At 35.3% G+C, this 23,197-nt stretch overlaps 2 protein-coding genes across 3 annotated transcripts in view; one reads left to right on the forward strand and one right to left on the reverse strand.

Moving 5' to 3' along the window:
* The window catches only part of PSMG2 (proteasome assembly chaperone 2), a 24,080-nt gene extending 22,903 nt beyond the window's left edge, over positions 1-1,177 (reverse strand). Inside the window, exon 1 of the mRNA XM_017656507.3 lies at positions 648-1,177. Within this exon, the coding sequence (XP_017511996.3) occupies positions 648-704 (57 nt within the window). The 5' untranslated portion in view covers positions 705-1,177. The remainder of the gene's footprint in view (positions 1-647) is intronic.
* CEP76 (centrosomal protein 76) lies at positions 1,177-22,310 on the forward strand. 2 transcript variants are annotated; one of them, XM_017656504.3, is made up of 12 exons: positions 1,177-1,378; positions 2,412-2,567; positions 3,584-3,662; positions 4,277-4,501; positions 5,564-5,749; positions 7,093-7,190; positions 7,521-7,649; positions 13,411-13,599; positions 15,865-16,031; positions 16,941-17,274; positions 19,478-19,695; positions 20,105-22,310. In XM_017656504.3, exons 1-12 carry the CDS (start codon positions 1,316-1,318, stop codon positions 20,241-20,243), a joined length of 1,983 nt encoding a protein of 660 aa, XP_017511993.1. In that variant the 5' UTR covers positions 1,177-1,315; the 3' UTR covers positions 20,244-22,310. The 2 variants fall into 2 exon arrangements, with proteins under 2 accessions (XP_017511993.1, XP_017511994.1); XM_017656505.3 differs by having other exon boundaries at positions 1,238-1,634.
* The last annotated feature ends 887 nt before the right edge of the window (positions 22,311-23,197 follow it).

The raw sequence follows: 23,197 nt of genomic DNA on the forward strand, positions 1-23,197 counted from the left end.
TCTTAACAGGCCCTGTGTCCCACCCCTTCCCAATATATCCTAGGACCTTTCTGTACCTTTCCAAACTCACACCCTAGCACTTATTACCCTTACTGATTTACACTTGTTTCCAACTAGACTATAAACTCCTTGAGGATAAGAACGTAGTCTTGTTCTAATATTTTCACATAGTACAATGTTTATTGAGACACTGAATGAATATGAGCAACTGTAAGGGCAATAAAATAGTTTGTTAGCTACTGGCAAAAGTTACTTTTATTACACTATCTGTAGGTTTCTGGTTAATGACAATGACTTGCTGGTTTAAGAATGACTGAAACTAGTTGAGAAGATATTTTCTAAGATGAAATGTACGACCCGGACGTCCTTTGTACGACGTATCTGTAACATTCGAACACACTACGTTTTACAGTAAAAAAGACTACCAACTATGGACAGATACACTTGGTGATGGCAATTAAAAAAGGGTTCTGTCTGGACTGCTGCCTCCAGCGACAACCTCCCTGTGTTTTCAGTGAAGGCTGAGAACCTGAAATAGAAACAAGCACCCTCTCTGTCCCTGACCGGGTGAAAGAAACGCCGCGGGTCCTCTGCAGAGGTCGCAGACCCAGGTCGGCAGGAGAGAGCTGGTGAAAGCAGGGACTCACCATGAGGAGGGTGAAACCCGCGAGGTCGGGGACCGACTCCCCGCAAGGAACAAACATGTCGCACTCAAGTGGGAGGAAGAGGATGGGAGAAGGCCTGGGAAGAATCAAGGCTGCAGCAGGGTGGAAGCCGCAGCTCAGCACCGAGTCCACCTGCCGGAGTCCCTGGAGCCCCGCGCGGCCCGAGCGAGGCGGAGCCGGCTGGCCGGGGTCCTTCGAGTCCCTGGGCGCGGGGTCCTGACGGCTGCAACCAGCTACCTGCCGGTCTGGAGGGCAGAAAGGGACGCGGAGTGGAGAGGAAGGGGTGAGGGTAGCGCATCGGGAGACCCGGGAAGGCGGGGCGCTGGGGTGTGCTGAGGTCGCGGGGTGGAGAGCTTGACGGAGGGTGAGCGGCAGGCGGGGAAGAAGATCAGGCAGGCGGGGGCAGCCCCGGGGCCAGGCTGTCCTCCGCCGTTTGAAAAGACAGTTGGGCGCTGCCGCCACTGCAGCTCGGCTCCTGCGCAGCGGCGGGCCTGGCCCAGCGTCACGCCCCCCGCGAGCGGCGCGAGGCGACCGGTCGCGCTGGCGTTGTGCTCTTCCGCGACTGACGCTCGGGGCCGAGCGGAAGGCGCCGCGCTGCGCTTTTGGGACACCTGAAACGGCGACAAAGGAGGCAAGGCGCCCGCCCCAGCATGTCGCTGCCTCCGGAGAAGGCCTCTGAGCTGAAACAGCTCATCCATCAGCAGCTGAGCAAGGTGAGGGGCGCGGTGCTGGGTGAGCTCGGGTCTCCTGCCCGCCTTGCGGTCCGCAGCCTCGGGCCTGGCCCGCTGCACACAGGATTGCCCAGGACTCGAGCGCGGGATGGGCAAAGCTTTGGGTTTGAAGCCAGAAGAACTTCTAGCCTCAATGAGCGAGAACAAGCCCAAGTGCCACAAAGTTCTATCACCGAGGTGATAGAACGGTGTTCGTATGATAGGACGGTGAAAAAGAAGAATTCATCCAGCGATTTCTGTAAGTAAAATCGAGTATAAGTTGTGCTTGGAGCAGGTTTATATTCAGAGTCAGGAATTAGAATGACTTTAAGGGTGAAACGCCGTATCACTGAAGTTGGACCAAACCAGCAATTCTTAAAAAGTCTTGAAGTTACTAAAGGATTCATATAATGAAAGTATTTGTGATACTTTGAAGCTCAAGAACATCATTGTGTCTTTGAGGTGCTTAACTGAATGCAATAAGCTGAAGTAGTAAAAAGCTACCGTTTATTGTTCACTTGTATGGGAGGTTTTGTGCGAAGTGTATAAGGTCTTTTATCTAAGCCTCACTATAAGCTTGACAGGGCACTATTTTTTCCAGAGACTAAATAAGTTAACCGAAGGTCACATCTAAAAATCTGAAAGCTGAAATTCGTACTTTCATGACCTGCTCCAGGACTGTGTTCTTTTGATTACACAATACTCTCTCTCAAAAAATTTGTTTGGGTTGAGGATTATTTGTGAGGAAATGGTAACAAAGCTGGTAGTAGATAGCCAGTAGGGATTATTTCCAGAATTTGTACTAAGAAACTTCATTAAAGAATACTTTCGTTTTTTCCTTTAAAAAGAAAAGCATATACTTATGCTTGTTGAATTCTGCTAACACTTTTACATTTTAGTTTGAGAAGCCTTCCAGAATTGTCTAACTATTCTCCCATAATTTTTTTCCTTGAGTCAATATTTTAGAAAGAAATTAGCTAATTGGCAATATTTGACTGATTTGTAATGTGAATTGTAACTCGAGTGTTCTGTGTAGATGGATGTCCATGGCAGAATAAGAGAAATTCTTGCTGAGACAATACGAGAAGAATTGGCACCTGATCAACAACATTTATCAACAGAAGATTTGATCAAAGCCCTTAGACGTCGGGGTATCATTGATGATGTGATGAAAGAACTAAATTTTGTTACTGTGAGTAATCTTTTAGGGGAAATATTTTGCGAGTATATTCTCATGCTTACTACTACTTACAGGGTCCATATTTGGGGCCTCTTTTTAGTAAAACCACTTTAAATTAGTTTTAAAGAACATTTTGTCTAGTAATATCCTTGTTTCAAGTAATGGCTAACTCTATCCTTGAATGTAGCAAATATGATTATGTATCAATGAAATCAGAATTATATACTGTGTCCTCTTTACAGTGACAGAATTTTCTTTTGTTATTCTCTAGGTCTGTAACTTTTATATGTATTTTAGTCAAATTAGTTTGCCATAACCTAGTTCTTTTTCACCAATATTATTCTGTAATTTTTTAAAATTAAGCTTATTTTAAAAATTCACTCATTCTTGTGATTAACATTATCAGTTTTTTCCAAAAATAATTATGTAAGAAACTGCAAGTCCTTTCATACAGATAGGTCAGTAGTGAGATGATAACTCTCAGTGCACAAATTAGTAAGTAGGCCTCTTGAAGCAATAATGAGAACTGTGACCTCAATACCTGGGTAATGTAAAAGTTGGATGGACTTCATAATACACCAGGGAATAAGTATTTTAATACAGTCACCTTTTTTGGTTTTTGAGGTTTATGAACCCATTTGTTTTAAAAATTGACCTAATAACTTCTGTGTGAATGTCACTTCTTTATTCAAATCAGTTCATGCTGGAATCATAAGTTAAATGATTTATGAAGTTTAGAGAAAGTTTAACCTTGTTTAAGGTATCAAGGATTTGTTTTTAGCATTCTGTGGACACCGCTTGAAGATTTAATTTAATTCTATAATACTAGACTTTGGGAGTGACCAGTTCTATCATCTTTTTTGCAGGCTTTTCATTAATTTAATTATGCATAGAAAATAAGGAATTTTTTGTGGGGGCTTTATCCTATCTACTTTTGGTTCAGTTCTAACTCTCATTATTGGCATTTCCTTGCTTAACTGTAATTTTTGTTTTCTAATTTGTTTTTGATTTTTTTTCCTGCTTTCTAGGACAGTGTTGATCAAGAAATCCCTTCCTCTCCAAAACAACCTGTTTGTTTTAGTGATAGACAATCAACATTAAAAAAAAGTAAGTGTATTTCTTTTTAACATTAATTTTCTTGGGATAGTTTTGCATATTGATAATGCTGTAGAGTTCAGTATTTGGTAGAAAACATTTTGATTTTTTTTTACAAGAATGAAATAGCTAAATTGTTGTGATTAGTCTGCCAAAAGACTTAGATTCTGTTTTGTGTGAAGTATATCAGGAGAGTTAATTTAATGCTTAGCAAAGTGGAAGCAAAAACAGGATCACCTGTTTTTCATGTTTTAGGAATAGTGTATTTTATAAAAATTGTACAGCCTTGGTTTTTTAAGGGTAATGTGTAACCAAACAAGCATACTTGCTGAGTTGATAATTGGTTTGAGTTGGTTTTTGGAGGTGAAGGAATGTTGGATAAGCAACTAAAAAGGAAAGATACTTAAACCTTGGCTCTGACTCCAAAGTGTAAATTCTGAAAAAATATCCTATTATGTATCTTTTCTTCCCTGGGTACAAATAGACCTGATACATAGTGAATTTGGTACTCTTTTCCTTTTTTAAGTCTTTGGTTTTATTTTTGTCAACTTATTATCTCCTGTTGTCTTGATCATATTCCTTAAGTTATTTGGCAGTTTCCTCATATATATTGCTACACTTTACAGCTAATATTGATCCAACACGGAGGTATCTTTACCTTCAGGTTTTGGGTGGAAAAGCTTTCTTGGAACATCTGCAAGAACCTGAGCCTTTACCAGGACAAGTCTGTTCAACCTTTACTTTATGTTTACATTTTCGAAACCAACGTTTTCGTTCTAAACCTGTTCCATGTGCCTGTGAACCAGATTTTCATGATGGCTTTTTACTTGAAGTACACAGAGAAAGCTTAGGTAAGGAGCAATAATAAGTTTCATTAATTGAGTAGATCTTTGTTAGGTTTTATTGCAGAGCAACTATAACAACTTTTCCCCTAAGGAGGACTTATACTGGGTGAATCTCCTTGGTCTTTTGTCTTTTACCCCCACTCGCCCACCACTCTTTTCTGTATAAACAACTTCTACCTACTCTATTTTCTACTTATCTTCCCTGAAGATTATTTTTTGACTGTTCTAATGCTTGGTTCTTTAGTAGTAAACGTTTAAATGCTTATTAGGTACATGATACTGTGCTAAGCAAGTGCTTGGAATATAGTGGAGAATAAGACATGATCACCTCATTTATGAAAGAGGGCTAGATTTATGATGTTACATGACTTAAAATCAAGATTTAGTTGTGAATGTATAACTGATATTTATAACTTTAAACTTATGGTACTTGATTCCTGTAATTATTTTACACTTTTTCTATAAAGGTATCTTATACATTTTAGTTGTCCATATAGAAATTTTTATAATATATTTGTAAACTTAGCAAAGTTGTAGAATTATATATACCTTCAGAGTTTTAGGTTACTAAGATGGCTAATGCACTACTAAAACTGATTTCTTGATATTCCTTGTTGAAAAATGTTACCCTAATAAGGCAGTTAATGGTTTAAAATGCCAACTCCATGGTGCTGGATCTTTTGAGTTTTGTGTAGATAATACAGTGATTATTTCTGGAGGTTTAGGGATATAGGTAGTTTGGGGATTAATGTTGACATAATGGAAGGCTTTTTATTATAGTACTATATACTCAAGTACTTTTGAAGAACAGACATCTCTTAAAGATCAGAAAACGCTGATAGGCATTGAGTAACTAGGTAACTTGTCGCTATTCTACCAGTCATCTCAAAAGTTAGAACTAGAAATAAGACTGTACTTCTTTTATTCCCAGTCTGTATTATGCCTTCAGAGGCATTACCAAATTTTTCTCTTTGGTTTTATATAAGTTTACTCTTAGTATCCTTTTCAATATAAATTTTCTAACTGAATATGTCATACAGTGTAATTTGTTTTGGTTTATGTTGCTAGGTGATGGAACTAGAATGGCTGATTCTACAACAATGTTATCAATAAGTGATCCAATTCATATGGTCCTAATAAAAACAGACATATTTGATGAGACCACATTAGTAGCATCCTATTTCCTTGAATGGCGATCAGTTTTGGGCTCAGAAAATGGAGTGACCAATCTTACTGTGGAACTTATGGGTGTAGGTATGATAATTAATATCACTATTACCTTTTTCCACCACAGTTTTTTATAAATGCATTTTATAATTTTTAAATGCCTTTATAAACCAAGAGGGAAACATGTAAAAAGATTTCATTTAGAATTACAACTGGACCTCCAGTATTATAATCTTGGGATATGTCTTGAAGAATAGTGTGAGTGTAGAATTTCAGTCAGTCTGATGTCTCAAGGAAAATTTCTTTTCTGGGAAATGAATATAGAAAAATTTAGGGCTTTTTTTCAAGTTTATTTGATTATATATAAGGCTATAAAGAAAATTAAGATTCTCCACACATTTGCATGCACAAATACACAAAATCCTCCGCTCCAGCATACCTCAGAATATATAGTACATCCCCCTTAGTATCAGTGGCTTTCTGCAGCAGTGGCTCTTATGGAATATAGAGAGGGTATTCTAACTGTCTACATGTTGGAAGGTATGACTCAAAAAGACATGCTGACTTGCTTAATGTCAGGATCAATGAATAGTACTCGAATATAGATAATACGGTAATACCTATTTTATTCACCATTGTTTCCTTGGACTTTTGCTTACTATTTGATATGCAATGCATATTTGCTGATATAATTAAAAACAAAAGCAAATCAGTGTTTTATGTGTAATATATAATGGAATTCTTAAATATTAAATTTAGTCAGAGAGTTAAAGCTGGCCAGTACACAGTATTGCTTTAGTAATTCAGACTTTAGCAAGTCAGACTCAGGATTTTTTTTTTTTTAAGTAGGAGGAAAAGTTATATTTTCAAAAGAGATACCTATTATTATTTGTATTCAGATATAGGCCTAACATGATAATTATAGTGACCCAGAAACAGGTGTATTCTGATTCACCAAAGTACTATTAAGTAGTTCTGGTGTGAATATTCATTTTCTAATTCCTTAAATGCAGGCATGGATTGAAAGTTTATACTTACATGTGAAAAATGGGAAGGGATTAATGGAAATTACTATGTATGTCAAAAATATAAATGTTTTCTGAGACTAAGGTGTTAACAGTTGTTTCAACTGTTTTTAATGTAAGTCTGGCTGGTATTTTATATTTAACAGATAAAAAATAAGAATCTCAAGTCTTTTCAGGCCCACAGTCCCTTAAAATGTAATTAGATAAAGGCTTTTGTACAAAATAATAACTAATGTAATTTGATTCATTTTTAATAAGGATATTAAAGGTAATGTTAAATATTTACCTTTATTCCATGTAAGTGGTAAAGCACAAATGCTTATGTTATTTTGAGTAGACATTGATTGACTGAATATACATAGTATTGAAACCTCTGAAGTTCTAAATATTTATTTATATTTATAGGTACAGAATCAAAAGTTTCTGTGGGAATTTTAAATGTAAAACTTGAGATGTACCCCGCACTCAATCAAGCATTATCTCAAGAAGTAGTGAACACACAGGTAAATAATTCTGAATTCCTGTTTGCATATTTGTTTTCATAAAAAGTTAACTTTTTTTGTAGAAAATTATCATTTATTTGTTTTAAGCAAGAGAATGACATGATTTATTATTTAAAAATATTTGTTTTGTGGAAGAAAGAACACATCTGGAGACTGGGTTGTACTGGGAGAAGTGTAGAAACAATGCAGTCAGTTAAGAGGCTCTTAAAGAGATGGTGGTGACTTAGATTAGGATGCTGGTAAAGATGGGGAGAAATGCATAGATACGTTACATGTTTTGTACTAACTGAGAATGAATAGAAATTGAAAAATATTTTTTTAAATTTCAAGCTTGCTTTGGAACGTCAGAAAACTGCAGAGAAAGAGCGATTATTTCTTGTATATGCTAAGCAGTGGTGGAGAGAATATTTGCAAATTCGACCCTCACACAACTCAAGGCTGGTTAAGATTTTTGCACAGGTTTGTAAGTATTTAAGATTTACTGTTGTATATGTAAATTTTTAACTTGATTTAATAAAATGTGTTTATTGCAGACAGATATAAAATAGAATGCTGATTCTGTAAAAATTTCATTGAGGATAAGTGACGTAACTTTTATACTTCATTATCAATTATTGTTTATTAAACCTTTTTTAATATATTTGACTTAAAGTAGATGAAAACCCATTTGTTTAACTTGGGTGTGTCCTTGATTGATACTTAGTACTAAGTAATTAGCTAGTAGGACAGTTCGTAATTTATATCTAAATTCAGCTTTTATGTACAAAACGGGTTCTGGGCATGTATGTTTTTATCTTAGGGTTTTTTTGGTTCTTTTTTTAAGACAAACAATATTACATGTAATGATTTTATAAAACCAAGATCTCTAAGCTAATGACCAGTAATATTTAATTTCAGCATTTTAACTATACGTTTTGCCTCTAATTTTCCTGTATCCTAAGTCCACTTTTCTCTCAATAACAAACCAACATAAAATGTATGATCAGATCTATGTATTTTTGTAGAGGAACTATTCAAATATTTTATACGTATTCAGCCTAATATAGTGCTCCTTGAACATCACAGGTTTGAACTGCACAAGTCCACTTGAACATGGATGTTTTAAAATAAATATACCAGAAATTTTTTTGGAAATGTGCAACAATTTGAAAAAACATTTTCTTTTCTCTAGTTTATTTTAAGAATACATTATTATCAGTATATAACATACAAAGTATGTGTTGACTGTGTTACTGATAAGGCTTCCTATCTGCAATAGACTGTTAGCTAAGTTTCTGGGGAGTCAAAAGTTATACATGCAATTTTCATGGGGGGTTGGCACTCTTAACCCTCTGTTTTGTTCAAGGGTCACCCCAGATGCTTTTTTTTAAAAAATATTTTATTAAGGTATTTTTGATATACACTGTTATGAAGGCTTCAAATGAAAAACAATGTAGTTACTACATTTACCCATATTATCAAGTCCCCACCCATACCACAATGCAGTCATTGTCCATCAGTGTAGTAAGATGCCACAGATCCACTATGTGCCCTCTCTGTGCTACACTGTTCTCCCCCGTGATCCCCTACACCACGTGTACTAAACATAATACCCCTCAATGCCCTTCTCCCTCCCTCCCACACCCCTCCCCCCACACCCCTCCCCTTTGGTAACCACTAGTTCCTTCTTGGAGTCTCCGAGTCTGGTGCTATTTTGTTCCTTCAGTTTTGCTTCCTTGTTATACTCCACAAATGAGGGACATCATTTGGCACTTGTCTTTCTCCACCTGGCTTATTCACTGAGCATAATGTCCTCCAGCTCCACCCATGTTGTTGCAAATGGTAGCATTTGTTTCTTTCTTATGGCTAAATGTTATTCCATCATGTATGTGTACCACCTCTTTATCCATTCATCTACTGACGGACACTTAGGTTGCTTCCATATCTTGGCTATTGTAAAAAGTGCTGCAATAAACATAGGGAAGCATATGTCTTTTTGAATCTGAGAACTTGTATTCTTTGGAGAAATTCCAAGAAGTGGGATTCCCAGGTCAAATGGTACTTCTATTTTTAGTTTTTTGAGGAACCTCCATATTGCTTTCCACAATGGTTGAACTAGCTTACATTCCCACCAGCAGTGTAGGAGCGTTCCCCTTTCTCCACATCCTTGCCAGCATTTGTTGTTCTTAGTCCTTTCGATATTGGCCATCCTTACTGGTGTGAGGTGATATCTCATTGTGGTTTTTATTTGCATTTCCCTGATGATTAGTGATGTGGAGCATCTTTTCATGTGTCTGTTAGCCATCTGAATTTCTTCTTTGGAGAACTGTCTATTCAGCTCCTCTGCCTGTTTGTTAATCAGGTTATTTGCTTTTTGGGTGTTGAGGCATCTAAGTTCTTTATATATCTTGGATGTTAACCCCCTTGTTGGATATGTCATTTACAAATATATTCTCCCATTCTGTAGGATGCTTTTTTGTTCTGTTGATGGTGTCCTTTGCTGTACAGAAACTTTTTAGTTTGATGTGGTCCCATGAGTTCATTTTTGCTTTTGTTTCCCTTGCTTGAGGAGATGTGTTCAGGAAGAATTTGCTCATGCTTATATTCAGGAACCCCAGATGCTTTTATTTGAATATAGTGTAGTAGTATTTTGAATTGTATTTCTCAAATTCTGTACATTCTTCTAGCTTTATCCCTCATCCCCTAGATTTTAGGACAGCTAAAAGTGGCTCAATTTCTGGTTGAGCTTGGGAATGGGAAACCCCCTAGTTGACTAGTGGCGGAAAAAAGAGGAAAGGCTCCTGACTTTCTGGTAGCATTGTCTATTTGTTGAATGAATGGACAGGTAAGGTAGAAGTGATATCAGGACAAGGGTGAAGAGAAACCAGTCAAAATATAACTGACTCCCTGTAGTCTGTTTTGAGGTTAGGTTGTTCATTGCCCGGTGGAATCTAGGACTGGAAGGGGGAGGAGAAAGGAAGTGGGTCATAGAAATGGCATATGAAAGAGGAGGAAGAAGAGGATGGAATGTGCCAGGTCTCAAGGAATGGCGAATTTCTTTTAGGAAATATTACTTAAATTCCTGTCTAAATTCATTTTAAGATTTGAATCACATAAGTCATTTAATCTGATGGTAACCATGTGAGAGTGTCAAGTGGCCAGGCATTGCCACCTTTTATAAATGATATGAGGGATAGAGATATGAGGAGTCTTTTCTAAGATCAAATAGCAATTCAGTTGGGGCTGGCTCCATTAAATTGCAATTTTGCCTTGTGCTTTTTTGGTTTGGCTGCCGCTTGTTACCGTACATAGAAAGTAAATAAAATATTTACCTTAGATTCCCCAGAGGTGTTTCTTGCTGCTGCTTCCTGTGTTTGACCGGATATGGAATTTAAGAACAGCAGTTATTTAAGGCAGTCAGTCTAATAACAGGACTATAGTATGAAAACAAAAAAACTACTATACATGGTCTTAGAATGAATTTCCAGTGCTTCAAGAGGAAATAGTTTACAGCAGCACTATCCAATAAAACTTCTGCAGTTACAGAAGTGTTTTATATCCGTGCTGTCCAATATGGTAGCCCCTAGTCAGAAATGGCTTTTGAGCATACAAAGTATGACTAATGTGATAAAGAACTGAATTTAACATATGGTTAGTGGCATTCTTACTGGACACTGAAGGTTTAGAGGCTGAAATACTGAACTTCTCAAGACTTTCAAGTAGTTTATGGGGATATATTTAGATATTACTGGAAATACTGCTCTACAAAACATAGAATGATGTATCTTGTAGGCTGAGATGCTGCTGTTGATGATTGATTGGGACAAATGCATCCCTTTTTAGGTACTTATCCCTTTCTAGCCTGATAGTGGAATTGTAAGAATAAGACTAACTGGCCCACACAGGAACAGAATTAACTATCTGTATCCTAACCAAATATCTGTAGAATCTGCAGTGTCATTATGCTTAATAATCCATTCTACTTTTCCTCCTTCACTAGCTGGCTTTGCTTGAAGCTACAATAGTAGTTCATTTAAGGGTGACTTTTAAATTTTCTACTGCAAGAAATTTTAAAATTATAGAAGTTGACTTCTAAGACCATTCAGTTTTTTAAAAATTATAAATCGAGAATTGAGGCCATCTTTTTAATATTGTGACTTAAGGACTTTCTCATACTACACAAGATTATCATTAATGCTGAGTTAATGTGGAAAAAATCCAAGTATTGTAAAAGAAATCCAAATAGTTTTTTTCTTTGTTTCCAAAATTGGAATCGTGATTTTTATTTTAAAACTTAGTGCTTTAAAATACCCTAAACTTCTATCTTCTGCCTTTCCTTTTCTGTTTCTTAGTTTCCTTACCTGTCCTTAGTTCTTCATTCTGTGTGAGCTCTTATAGTTGATCCCTTCATTCCGTTTCTATTTTAACAATGAAGGTGCAGTATGGAGGAGAGTAAGAGACCATGGTCAATGTGTTAGAGGGAGGGAGGTAGTGTGGGGTGGGAGAAGACAGGGAGAAAGAGGTATGTGCCTTACAGAGTTGAGAACCATAGATATGAGTAAAAATCGTAATAGTCATTTTACTTTCCATCATATAAAAATTCATGATCTTTCTCATTATAATTAAGTGTAAAGTGAGGTTTCCCCCTCCCCACTCTTGCTGAGGTATGGGATTATATTGGAGAAGTAATGTATTTGTGATGTAGAAAGACATCAGGGATTCTGGTCATTCAAACAGTTGGTGTTTCTATTGGTTGAATTAGATCTGATTTCTGAGGAGCCTTGCCATGATAGAGTATTAAAGTCTTTGAACTTTGAGTAGAAAGTGGTCCTCTGACTTTGTCATCTCAGTAATCATGAAGTTAAGGGAAATATGGGCTTTGGTAGATTAATTCTAAAAGCACAGTGGCATATCGTCATCAGAGACTCTTGTATGCAAAGTGGTTATTCAGCTCCAGTGCGAGGATACATCCTGTATTTAAAATGTGAGATACTTTCCTAAAATAATTTTCAAAACTCTGCTTTCAGGTAACTTGGTTAACAAATCATTTTTTACTGTGGATCTTCAAGTATAATGGAAACAAGTTAAAAATGAACTGTGATCATTGCTTTATCAGTTAATCAAAAAAGTTATTTGTTCTATATAGATATATATTATTGAATCTGTATACTAATATGAAAGAATACTTCAGTTTAGATCCTTTTTCCATCCCCAACCGACCTGCCTATCCTTTCTCAAATGAATTCTTGTTGTTTGTTTTTTTAACTTTATTGAGGAATAATTGACAAACATAATTGTATATATTTAAAGTATACAGTGTGATGATTTGGTCTACATACACATTGTGGAATGTTACCAAGATCAAGATTATGAACACATCTATCACCTCATGTAGGTTACTCTTTTTGTGTGTGTGTGTGGTAAGAATGCTTAAGATGTATCTCAGCAGCTTTCAAGTTTACAATGCTATATTAACTGTGGTCACCATGCTGTACATTAGATTTTCAGAATTTACTCCTCTTATAACTGAAATTTTGTACCCTTTGATCTTCATCACCCCATTTTTCCCTTCCCTCATCCCCTGGCAACCACCATTCTATTCTCTTTTTCTATGAAATCAGCTTTTTTATTATTTTTTTTTAAGATTTTAAAATTCCACATGTAAGTGATACCATACAGTATTTGTCTTTCTCTGCCTGGCTTATGTCACTTAGCATAATGCCCTTCAGTTTCATCCATGTTGTCACAGATGGCAGGATCTTTTTTTTTTTAATGACCAAATAGTATTCCATTTAACATGTATACCACATTTTCTTTATCCATTCATCCATTGAAGGACATTTTGGTTGTTTCGGTATCTTGGCTGTTATGAATACTGCTGCATTGTACATGGCTGTGCAGAGATACTGCTTTCATTTGCTTCAGAGATATATCCAGGACTGGGGTTGTAGGGTCCTACGATAGTTCAGGTTCTTACTGCCACAGTTTTTGGAGTCAGACAGCTCAGGGTTTGAATCCTGGCTGTGTTGCATGATAGCTGTTAACTTCAGTTTCTTCATCTACAATGTGAAAGTAATAAGAGATGTTCAGAGGATTAAAAGAGAAATTGTATGCACAGTGCTGTATCACCAGCCATACCCAGATTTATTTTATCACACATTAATGTATTCTCAGAAAAAGTGATAAAGTTGGGAATGATTAATCTGTCATTATAGGCAATGTTTTTCCCCTCTACCTCTAGGATGAAAATGGGATAAATAGACCAGTCTGTTCATATGTTAAACCTCTTCGAGCTGGGAGGCTTCTGGACACTCCAAGGCAAGCAGCAAGATTTGTTAATGTCCTGGGCTATGAAAGAGCCCCTGTCATCGGAGGAGGTGGTAAACAGGAGCAGTGGTGCACTCTGCTGGCGTTTCTCTGTAGAAACAAGGTATCCCACACACAATAGAATTAGAAAGCGGTGTATCATAGTTTTTGTGAATTTATGGTATATTTGTAAAAGAATTAGCTTAGAAAAAAATGTACTTATTGGCAAGTTGAACAAGTTAGAATCTTGTTTTCTCCATTTTCCCTAACATTTCAATGTCAGTACATAAAGAAAAAACCACATTTTAATTTTTTTAATGTATTTTCTTATTTAATGAAATGTGATTTCTGTGAGGTCGGACCTACAAGTACTATAGTGTTAGAAACCCAAGTACAGAGGTAAATTAACCAGCGAGTTAGAGGTGGTACCAGGACCAGAAACAAAATCTTCTAGTACTATTCATGTGTTAAAATTTGCTTAGATGATGTATTTCTTTTTTAAAAGAAAATAGCGCTACAAAATGAATACAGAAAAAATCTTGGATTGCATGGCATTTTGTTTGGTTTCATACATAAGTATGTATTTAAGAATTTGTGTGCTTTTATAGATGCTAAGTGAATTGATTTCAGTAAACAAAATTTATAGATTACAGGATATTTCCTAATCTGTTAATAATATTATAAAAAAGATTACTTGTAGCATTCCAATTCTATTGAAACAACAGAAAAATTCTAATGTATTGTTTTGAAATAATTTTGTTTAGTATTGTTTTGAAATAATTTTGTTTAGTTTGAAGTTATGTGATTAGTACAAGTATTCACAAGGTAAAGCTATACAGTGAAAGAAACTCTTGAGAAATTGATTTGTCAAAAATACTGTATGGAAGACAACTGAAAAGAGTTAAACATTACTTAAAAAAAATTGTTTTTGATTTATCCCCAACGCATAGTTCCTAAAAGTTTTGTGTATAGATTTAAACTTTTTTGTTTCAAATATAGTAGAAATGATGCCTATTTGAAATTATCTAAGTAATTATTTTATAAAGCAAATAATCAACCCTCTCATTCACTGTTCTGTTTACCTAAGTTTGTTTAAAGAAAAAGTACATCTTAAATTAGAAGCTTAAAAATAATTTAAAATATTTTTCTTAAATGACAGCATTATAACAGTAAAGGTGAAATTTCACCCATAATTCTCCTACCAATTTTTCATCTCTTTTTGTGTTTTTGCGGTTTTCTCCTTTATATATATCAATTTTTCCAAAATTATAATTAAGATACAAATAAAATTCTGTGTCCTGCTTTATAACAGCATTCTGCTATTAATATTTTCCCAGGTGTTGCTATGTCTTTATGATGTACGTTTTTGAATGGCTGTATAAAGTTTTCTTGAGTTGATACTCAAAATCTACTTAACCATTTGCCATTATAGGAACTTTCTTTTGGCTGCTTGCTTCCCGTTTTTTAATACTGTTATGAAAGAAGTTTTGCATTGAGTATTGTTGGTTGTATTGTTATTTTTCTTTTGTATTTTTTTAGTGTAAAATCTCAATATAGAAATTACTGGGTCTAAAAAGTATACATTATATTTTTCAAAAGTTAATCATACAACGGTTTTTGTAGAGTAATTAAAAAACAACAGTGTAGAGCCACTAATGAAAAATTTTGGGGGAAAGAAATTGTCATTCTAACACTGAACTCATTAGTTATTTTTGCTTTTGCCTTTTACCTGTAGTCCAATACTTAAATATGTATCTTTACATAATTGTAGCCCTACTGTTTAATATTTTGGTAATGTTTTCTCACAGAACATATTATCAGATATTTTGGTTTTCTTTTAGCTTTCATTTTTTTTTAATTGTGAAAGTAATAGTGTCAGAGAATTTAGAAAATAGAAAGGAAAATTATATACAACCTACTCTAATTATAGCCATTGTTGGCATTTTGTTGCCCTTTCACCCATTTTCCTATATTTCTTAAAATGATCATGTATAGATATTGTAACTGATTAAGTTTGAGTTTTTTCCCGTTTATTTGCATTTCCTGCTATATGATTTGTCATCTTGTCAGTTCATGTCCTTTAACTATTCATCTTTAAAATCTTACTGCTTTTCTGTGTGTATAGTCATTTTGATTCATTTTGAATCTGAATGCCCTCTTAAAAGTGTATGTATTATGACTCTCAGATTTGTTAGTACTGACTTTGTAATTTAGATTCTTCTAAAATTAGTGTATTCTCTTTTTTGCCCCCATTGTTTCAGTTTAACACTGGACTAATGATTGAAAGTAAAAAAATTGATACTTTTTAATTGTAATTTTGTATTTAAATATTTAACAAAGAAAATGTGAAGGAATAAATACTTACTTTTGATTTATTTCATTTTCTTAGGGTGATTGTGAAGATCATGCTAACCTTCTATGCAGCCTTCTTCTTGGGTATGGATTAGAAGCCTTTGTCTGTGTTGGGACTAAGGCAAAAGGAGTGCCTCATGCGTGGGTTATGACTTGTGGCACTGACGGAACCATCACTTTTTGGGAGAGTTTAACAGGACACAGGTTTGTCAACTAAGTTTACAAAGATGTTAAAATGAAGGTATACATGTTTTAATTGATAGGTTCTTTGTTTATATTGTGGTACTCAAAGGCACATAATAGATCATTTTAGTTATTAGAGCCCATTTGATGAGTATATAAAAAATTACTTCAATTAAGATAGCTATTAAACTCTAAGAAAATTCATACACCTAAAATACCAATATGATATTGGTAAAAAAATTAATTATATTTATTTTTAATTTTGTAAAATTGGCACATGCTTTTCCTCATGATCATTCCTGAACCTAAAAATAAGTTCAAGTTGTAAATCATCATTTCTTTTAAAAATTTGATGTGGTCACCAACTCTATGTTGGTAGATCCCCTATACATTTTTTTCAGTCCTTTGCCTGTCATCATATTTTTGAAAAAATTAAATGTTCCCTTCCACCTTGAACAGTCTTTCCTTAGCTTCTTTCATAGCATTATCTTTCAGGTTTCATTACTCTCTGGCTGTTCTCAGTGTACCTTCATTTTGTCTTTAAATGTTGCAGCTCCTAAAAGCACAATCCTGAGCCCTCTTCTCATTTTACTGGTTCTCTTTTTCTCTGGTTAATAATCATTTTGCTTAGTGCTAATCATATATGGTGAAATTATTTTAATTGTGTCATCTGAGATAAATGTTTTTAATCTTAATATACATAAAATATATTCTTGTGTCAAAGGAATAAAGTTGGTTTCTATTTCATAAGATGTGCCATACAATTAATACAGAGTAATCAAATTGTGCAACTAAGAAGGAAAAACAAGTGTTAAACTCTAGTTCAGGGAACAGTTATGGCTTTAAGTGTTAGAATGATTTTTTCATCAATAAGATGCTCCCTTCTTAATTTTTAAGTTGTTATCATAAAATTATTAATTTTTTTTTTAGGTATATCCACAAATCTACCAATCCTGATGAACCTCCAGTTGCTGAACAGCCCAAACCATTGTACCCATACCGAACAATTGGTTGTGTTTTCAATAATCAGATGTTCCTGGGAAATTGTCAGCCCTCTGACTCAGTAGAAATCTGCATATTTAATTTGAATGATGAATCCAAATGGAAACCCATGAGTGAAGAAGCAATTAAATCTGTGTGTGCTCCTGGAGCTACAACATCCCTTCCTCCCTTTCCACCTCTTTGTGCATCCACGATTGATACTTCAGTAACAAGCAATGAAATAGAAATGCAGCTAAGGCTACTAGTATCAGAACATAGGAAGGTAAATAACACTTTTGTAAATTTGTAGTCTTGTACAGTTTATTAAATTTCTTTATGTATTTAATAACTTTTGGCATGTATGTTAGAGCCAGTCACACTGTTCTAGCCCTGAACAAAACAAATTCAGCCCCTACCTTTATGAAGCTTGGCGTTTTGAAAGTCATGAGAGTTTAGTTCTGAGACTCAGAAATTTCCAAATTCACCAATAGTTTCTTTTTTTTTTTTATGTGTCATTGATATATAATCTTATGAGGGTTTCACATGAACAACGTTGTGGTTATTACATTCACCCATGTTATCAAGTCCTCACCCCTCCACCCCCGCATTGCAGTCACTTGTCTGTCAGTGTAGTAAGATACTATAGAGTCATTACTTGTCTTCTCCCTTCTATACTGCCTTCCCCGTGACCTACCTATATTGTGATTGTGAATTATAGTGCCCCTTAATCCCCTTCCCCCTCACTCCCCACCTATCCTCCCTAACCCCTTCCCTTTGGTTACCACTAATCCCTTCTCAGAGCCTGTGAGTCTGTTGCTGTTTTGTTCCTTCAGTTTTGCTTTGTTGTTATACTCCACAAATGAGTGTAATCATTTGCTACTTGTGTTTCTCCTGGTTTATTTCACTGAGCATAATACCCTCTAACTCCATCCATGCTGTTGTAAGTGGTGGATTTGTTTTCTTCTTATGGCTGAATAATATTCCATTGTGTATATGTACCACATCCTTTTATCCATTCATCTACTGATGGACACTTAGGTTGCTTCCATATCTTGGCTATTGTAAATAGTGATGCAGTAAACATAGGAGTACATATGTCTTTTTGAATCAGGGATCTTGTTTGCTTTGGGTAAATTCCTAGGAGTAGAATTGAGGTACCTCCATTATTGCTTTCCACATGGTTGAACTAACTTGCTTTCCACAGCAATTGAACTGGTTTACATTCCCACTAACAGTGTAGGAGGGTTCCCTGTCTCCACATCCTCTCCAGCATTATTTGTTCCTTGTCTTTTCGATGTTGACCATCCTAACTAGAGTGAGGTGATAATCTCATTGTGGTTTTAATTTGCATTTCCCTGATAATTAGCAATGTGGAGCATCTTTTCATGTGCCTATTGGCCATCTGAATTTCTTCTTTGGAGAAGTGTCTGTTAAGATCCTCTGTCCATTTTTTAATCGGGTTATTTGCTTTTTGGGTGTTGAAGTGTGTGAGCTCTTTATATATTTTGGATGTTAACCCCTTATTGGATGTGTTGTTTACAAATATATTTTTCCATACTGTAGGATTTTTGTTCTGATGGTGTCCTTTGCTGTACAGAAGCTTTTTAGTTTGATGCATTCATTCATTTTTGCTTTTGTTTCCCTTGCCCTAGTAGATGTGTTTAGGAAAAAATTGCTCATGTTTATATTCAAGAGATTTTTCCCTATGTTTTCTTTTCTTCTAAGAGTTTTACGGTTTCATGATTTACATTCAGGTCTTTGATCCATTTCGAGTTTACTTTTGTGTATGGAGTTAGACAATAATACAGTTTCATTCTCTTACGTGTAGTTGTCCAGTTTTGCCAACACCATTTGTTGAAGAGGTGTCTTTTCCTCGTTGTATGTTCATGGCTCCTTTATTGTGATTAATTGGCCATGTATGGGTGGGTTTATATCTGGGTTCTGTTCCATTAATCTATGGGTCTGTTCTTGTGCCAGTACCAATTGTTTTAATACTCTATTAAAGTCAGTATCTTTTACAAAGCAAATGCTCAGTAAATAGTTGAGTTTATATGCAATTCATTTGTTGACTTTTCCCCCTTACTACAGTTGAATTTATGGTAGGAATAATCAAATTAAGCAGATTCAATCTAAGTAAATTCTTCAAAGTCATAAAATGTGACCTCAAAATTCAGTGACACTGTGTTCCATAGTAGAACTACTCCATGTCATCTTTTCTCATGGATATTAAGGAAGTTCAGGATTTGGAAGCTTCGCTAATATCATTGTATTGAATTGTTTTTTGGTTATTTCTCTAAGAAGTAAAACCTGATACCTGTAATTCCTTTTTTTTTACTTCTATGAACTGTATAATAATTAGTAGGAAGTTAAAAAACTATGACAGTTAAAAAAAATCTTTTCTTGGCATGCATTAAAATAACATCTATTATAACTAATTGGTTTTTAAAATATTAATATATTTCACTTTTCTTTTTCAATTACTATAGGATCTTGGTCTCACTACTGTTTGGGAAGACCAACTTTCCTATCTCTTATCGCCAGCTTTGGCTTCTTATGAATTTGAGCGTACAACCAGTATATCTGCAGGCAATGAAGAATTTCAAGATGCCATAAGGAGGGCTGTACCTGATGGTCACACATTTAAAGGATTTCCAATACATTTTGTGTATAGAAATGCAAGGCGTGCATTTGCTACATGTCTTCGGTAAGGTGGAATTTATGAATTCAAAAATGTTTTTTACTTAGGAATTTTAGCAATCAGTCTGATAGTTTTTTAGGGATGACTTCAGAATCACACTGGGAGCTTTTATAATTATTTAACCCTCCTTGCCACAGATTGTGATTCATTAGGTCTGCAGTGTAGCCCTAGTTTAGGATAATTTTCCTAGTAATTTCGGTGTAGTCTCAGTGGAGGATCTGTGATACTGTCTAGTATAATTTTTTAAATGTATGGACACTGAGGAAATACTCTATAATTTGAATAGCTTGACCAAAATTAGCCAATAGTAGCAGAGATAGGATTTTTAAAAATTATTTTAAATATTGACTTGACTTAGAAATAAGAGAGGAAAACATTTCAATTTTTAACTGAAGAAATTTTCTTTATTCTGTAGGTCTCCTTTCTGTGAAGAAATTATCTGTTGCCGTGGAGACCAGGTGCGACTGGCAGTTCGTGTCAGAGTGTTTACTTATCCTGAATTGGCATGTGCTGTTTGGATCATGTTTGCTTGTAAATATCGCTCAGTTTTATAGAGCTGACATTTCTGTAAGAGTATAATATTGCTGTGTTTTATTGGACTTTTACACATTGTACATTGCTAGCTATTTAGAGGTTCATTATTTTAAAAGTCACAATCTGGCTTGGATGTCGTATTTCCCTTTTGTATATACCTGACAGTGTTTAAAAAAATCATGTGTGTATTTAAAAATTAAGGATGAAAAGCTTGTATAAGTCTGAGTGGAATTTAGTGTAAATTAAGTGTATATTCTATTTTAATAAATGCTTCTTTGTTTACAGGTATTCAGTAGTTTAAATATGAATATAAAATTTACTCAGTTTTCTTTAATAGGTAATCAGAAAGATATTTGTCTAAGGGTTTGAGCTATAGTAAAATCAATATGATTTTGGGATTATTTTATATAAATTAGGAGAAATTAACCTCACAACAGACTTATTTATTACATAGATGGAAATACATTTCGATGAATTACCACTTTTTTGGTTTACCCATAGCTGTAGGGGTATTTGTGAGTTCACCAAAATTTGTGGCAAGACTTCGATATAAGAGTAGGGAAGAAGTAGCAGTAGAAAAGCATAAATATTAATAACAGAACAAACCTCACATGAAAGTACATGAATAATTTATAAGCATTTGTTAGTTTGATTCATTATAAAAATGAATTGGATATTTTAGAAAAAAGTTTTGTATAATATTGATAACTTGTTTTCTGTAATTGACAGTCTGTTACTGCTGTTCTGTGGTTAATAATTCATTACTAGCCTCTGTGGATTCCATCTTCTGAAACCATATTCTGTCTTTATTTTTTTCACTGTGATAAAAACATCAGTGTTTAAGTGACTAAATCGGAATCATTACGTGAGGCGACTGAAAAATAAGCATATGTGAGTCCATGCTGATAATTTGTGTTAAAATTGAGAAAGTTTCAAAATTAGTTTAAACAGTAGCAACAGTCATCATCAAAAAGACTGTAATAGCTTGACTTTGTAGGAAGCTGCATGTCATAAGTGACAGGATTGTCCATTCAGCATCTCTGCACAGTTCTTAATTCAGTTACTTCATTCATTGGTCTTAACAAAAGTAACTTGTTAATGGTTGAAAGTAATGGTTGACTGCACGTTTTTCATCACTTTAGTCTTTGCAAATAAAATGACAATGTTTTTTAAAAATTCAAATCTAAAGATATCCTAAAACTCACTTCTTGTTTTATTTTTACAAACAATAAATATTTTTCATTTAACTTGTTTAAAAAGTCTGAAAATATCCCTCTTCTGACAGTTTTCATTGAAAACGATAACCACATGTTTCTTGAGACCGACATGAGTATAGAGAACTAGCAAAGTAAGAATTAAAACGTTTTTACTCTGTTGCCAGAATTACTCATAAGCTATCAACAGAGAAAATTGCTTGTAGTTGTCAATTTGGGGAACATACTGTTTATGAGGCATGTACTAAGAAGCAGACTGTGTTAAGATCAAGGCTGTGTTGTCATTGAGGCTGGGATTCCTGCCTCACTGTACTAGAATAACACATGTATTTATGATGTTCCTTTGGTATAAATTGTTAAATAAATTTCCTTTCATGCATTTTAAGAATCTGGCATGAATTAATATTTTTCTCTAAAGATGGTTTATTTCAAAAGATTATTTTAGTGTATTTATCACTAGAATTCAGCTATTCTTGTGATAGGAAGCCAAGCCAAGAAAAGGGACAGGACAGTATTTCTTTAAGGCTTTAAGAATGCTGAGAAATACCAGGGTGCTTGAGTTTAAAGCAGTGTAACAATGTACTCACCACTGGAACCCGGTGATATGGAACAGCTTGTTGATCAGTCATGTAGGCCCATTAGTTTCCAATAATTATCCAGGTACCCTTTATTGAGATATGTTAAAACATAACTAGCATTCTGGCTGAACCTATAGTACAGTAAGAGCTCCCACTGCAACATTCTTGGGGGCTGACTCTCCTTAACCCTTGTAGTGAATGTGTAAAAGGCATGGCCCCTCTGTTCTCGGGGCTCAGTCTTTGGATATGAATCTGCTGAGCCAGTGCTGGCACTAATAAACTGCTTCTTGTCAAACGTCTTGGTGTCCCAAATCCTTGTTTGTAGTTCCTGCAGTTCCTGCGACACTCTTACTAATTTTTCTTTTTAAAAATTAGGTTTGCTTGTTTACTTAGCTCTGTCATAAAAGTAGTTTTTCTATTAAAAACAAAAATTTTTAATATGTCTCTAATGTATTCATTTTGACAATATGTGCACTAATGTGTTCTGTATGTACATATATATGTAATATATATAATTGTATTTAGTAGAAGAATATCAGAAACTTAGAAAATTCAATACTCAAACATGGACCTGTTGAATTAAACTTTTGTCTTGCCAGTGGGTTTCAGCCCTGGGCAAGTTTGCTATGGAGCCAATGGGTTTCAGCCCTGGGCAATGTCACTATGGATTCAATGTAACCAAAGAAATGGACAGCAAAACATTCTTGGGGTGAAAGGGTTATACCCAACTTTATTTCCAGATGGCAGGTCAGTCACTAAAATCCCATTCACTCAGAGCGAGTCTGCATGCAGCAAGCTGGTCTCAGCCTCTGTGCCCCTCTTTCCTCACAGCCATCCTCTGGGCCCCTCTGTCTGCACAGAGGTCCCACACAGCCGTCTTCCAGGCCTCTCTGCACAGTCGTCCCAAACAGCCATCCTCTGGGCCTCTGTCCTTGGTGCTGCCACCACTCCAGCCTCTGCTCTGCTCTCCTGCAGCCTTGCAGCCCTGCCACCATGTCATGCACAGAGCACTGGGCAGAGCTCTTTTTTTTTTTTTTTTTTTTTTTTTTTTTGAGAGGGCATCTCTCATATTTATTGATCAAATGGTTGTTAACAACAATAAAATTCAGTATAGGGGGGTCAATGCTCATTGTACAATCATTAATCCATCTCAAGCCTAATTCTCGTCAGTCTCCAATCTTC

The sequence above is a fragment of the Manis javanica genome, chromosome 9 (genome assembly GCF_040802235.1).
Source record: "Manis javanica isolate MJ-LG chromosome 9, MJ_LKY, whole genome shotgun sequence".
In the NCBI taxonomy this organism is placed as follows: domain Eukaryota; kingdom Metazoa; phylum Chordata; class Mammalia; order Pholidota; family Manidae; genus Manis; species Manis javanica.

Coding starts and splice junctions, on each gene's coding strand:
- CEP76 (XM_017656504.3), top strand. CDS start 1,316: ATGTCGCTGCCTCCGGAGAAGGCCTCTGAGCTGAAACAGCTCATCCAT. Junction 3,663..4,276: donor ACAATCAACATTAAAAAAAA/GTAAGTGTATTT, acceptor TACACTTTACAG/CTAATATTGATCCAACACGG. Junction 13,600..15,864: donor CGTTTCTCTGTAGAAACAAG/GTATCCCACACA, acceptor TCATTTTCTTAG/GGTGATTGTGAAGATCATGC.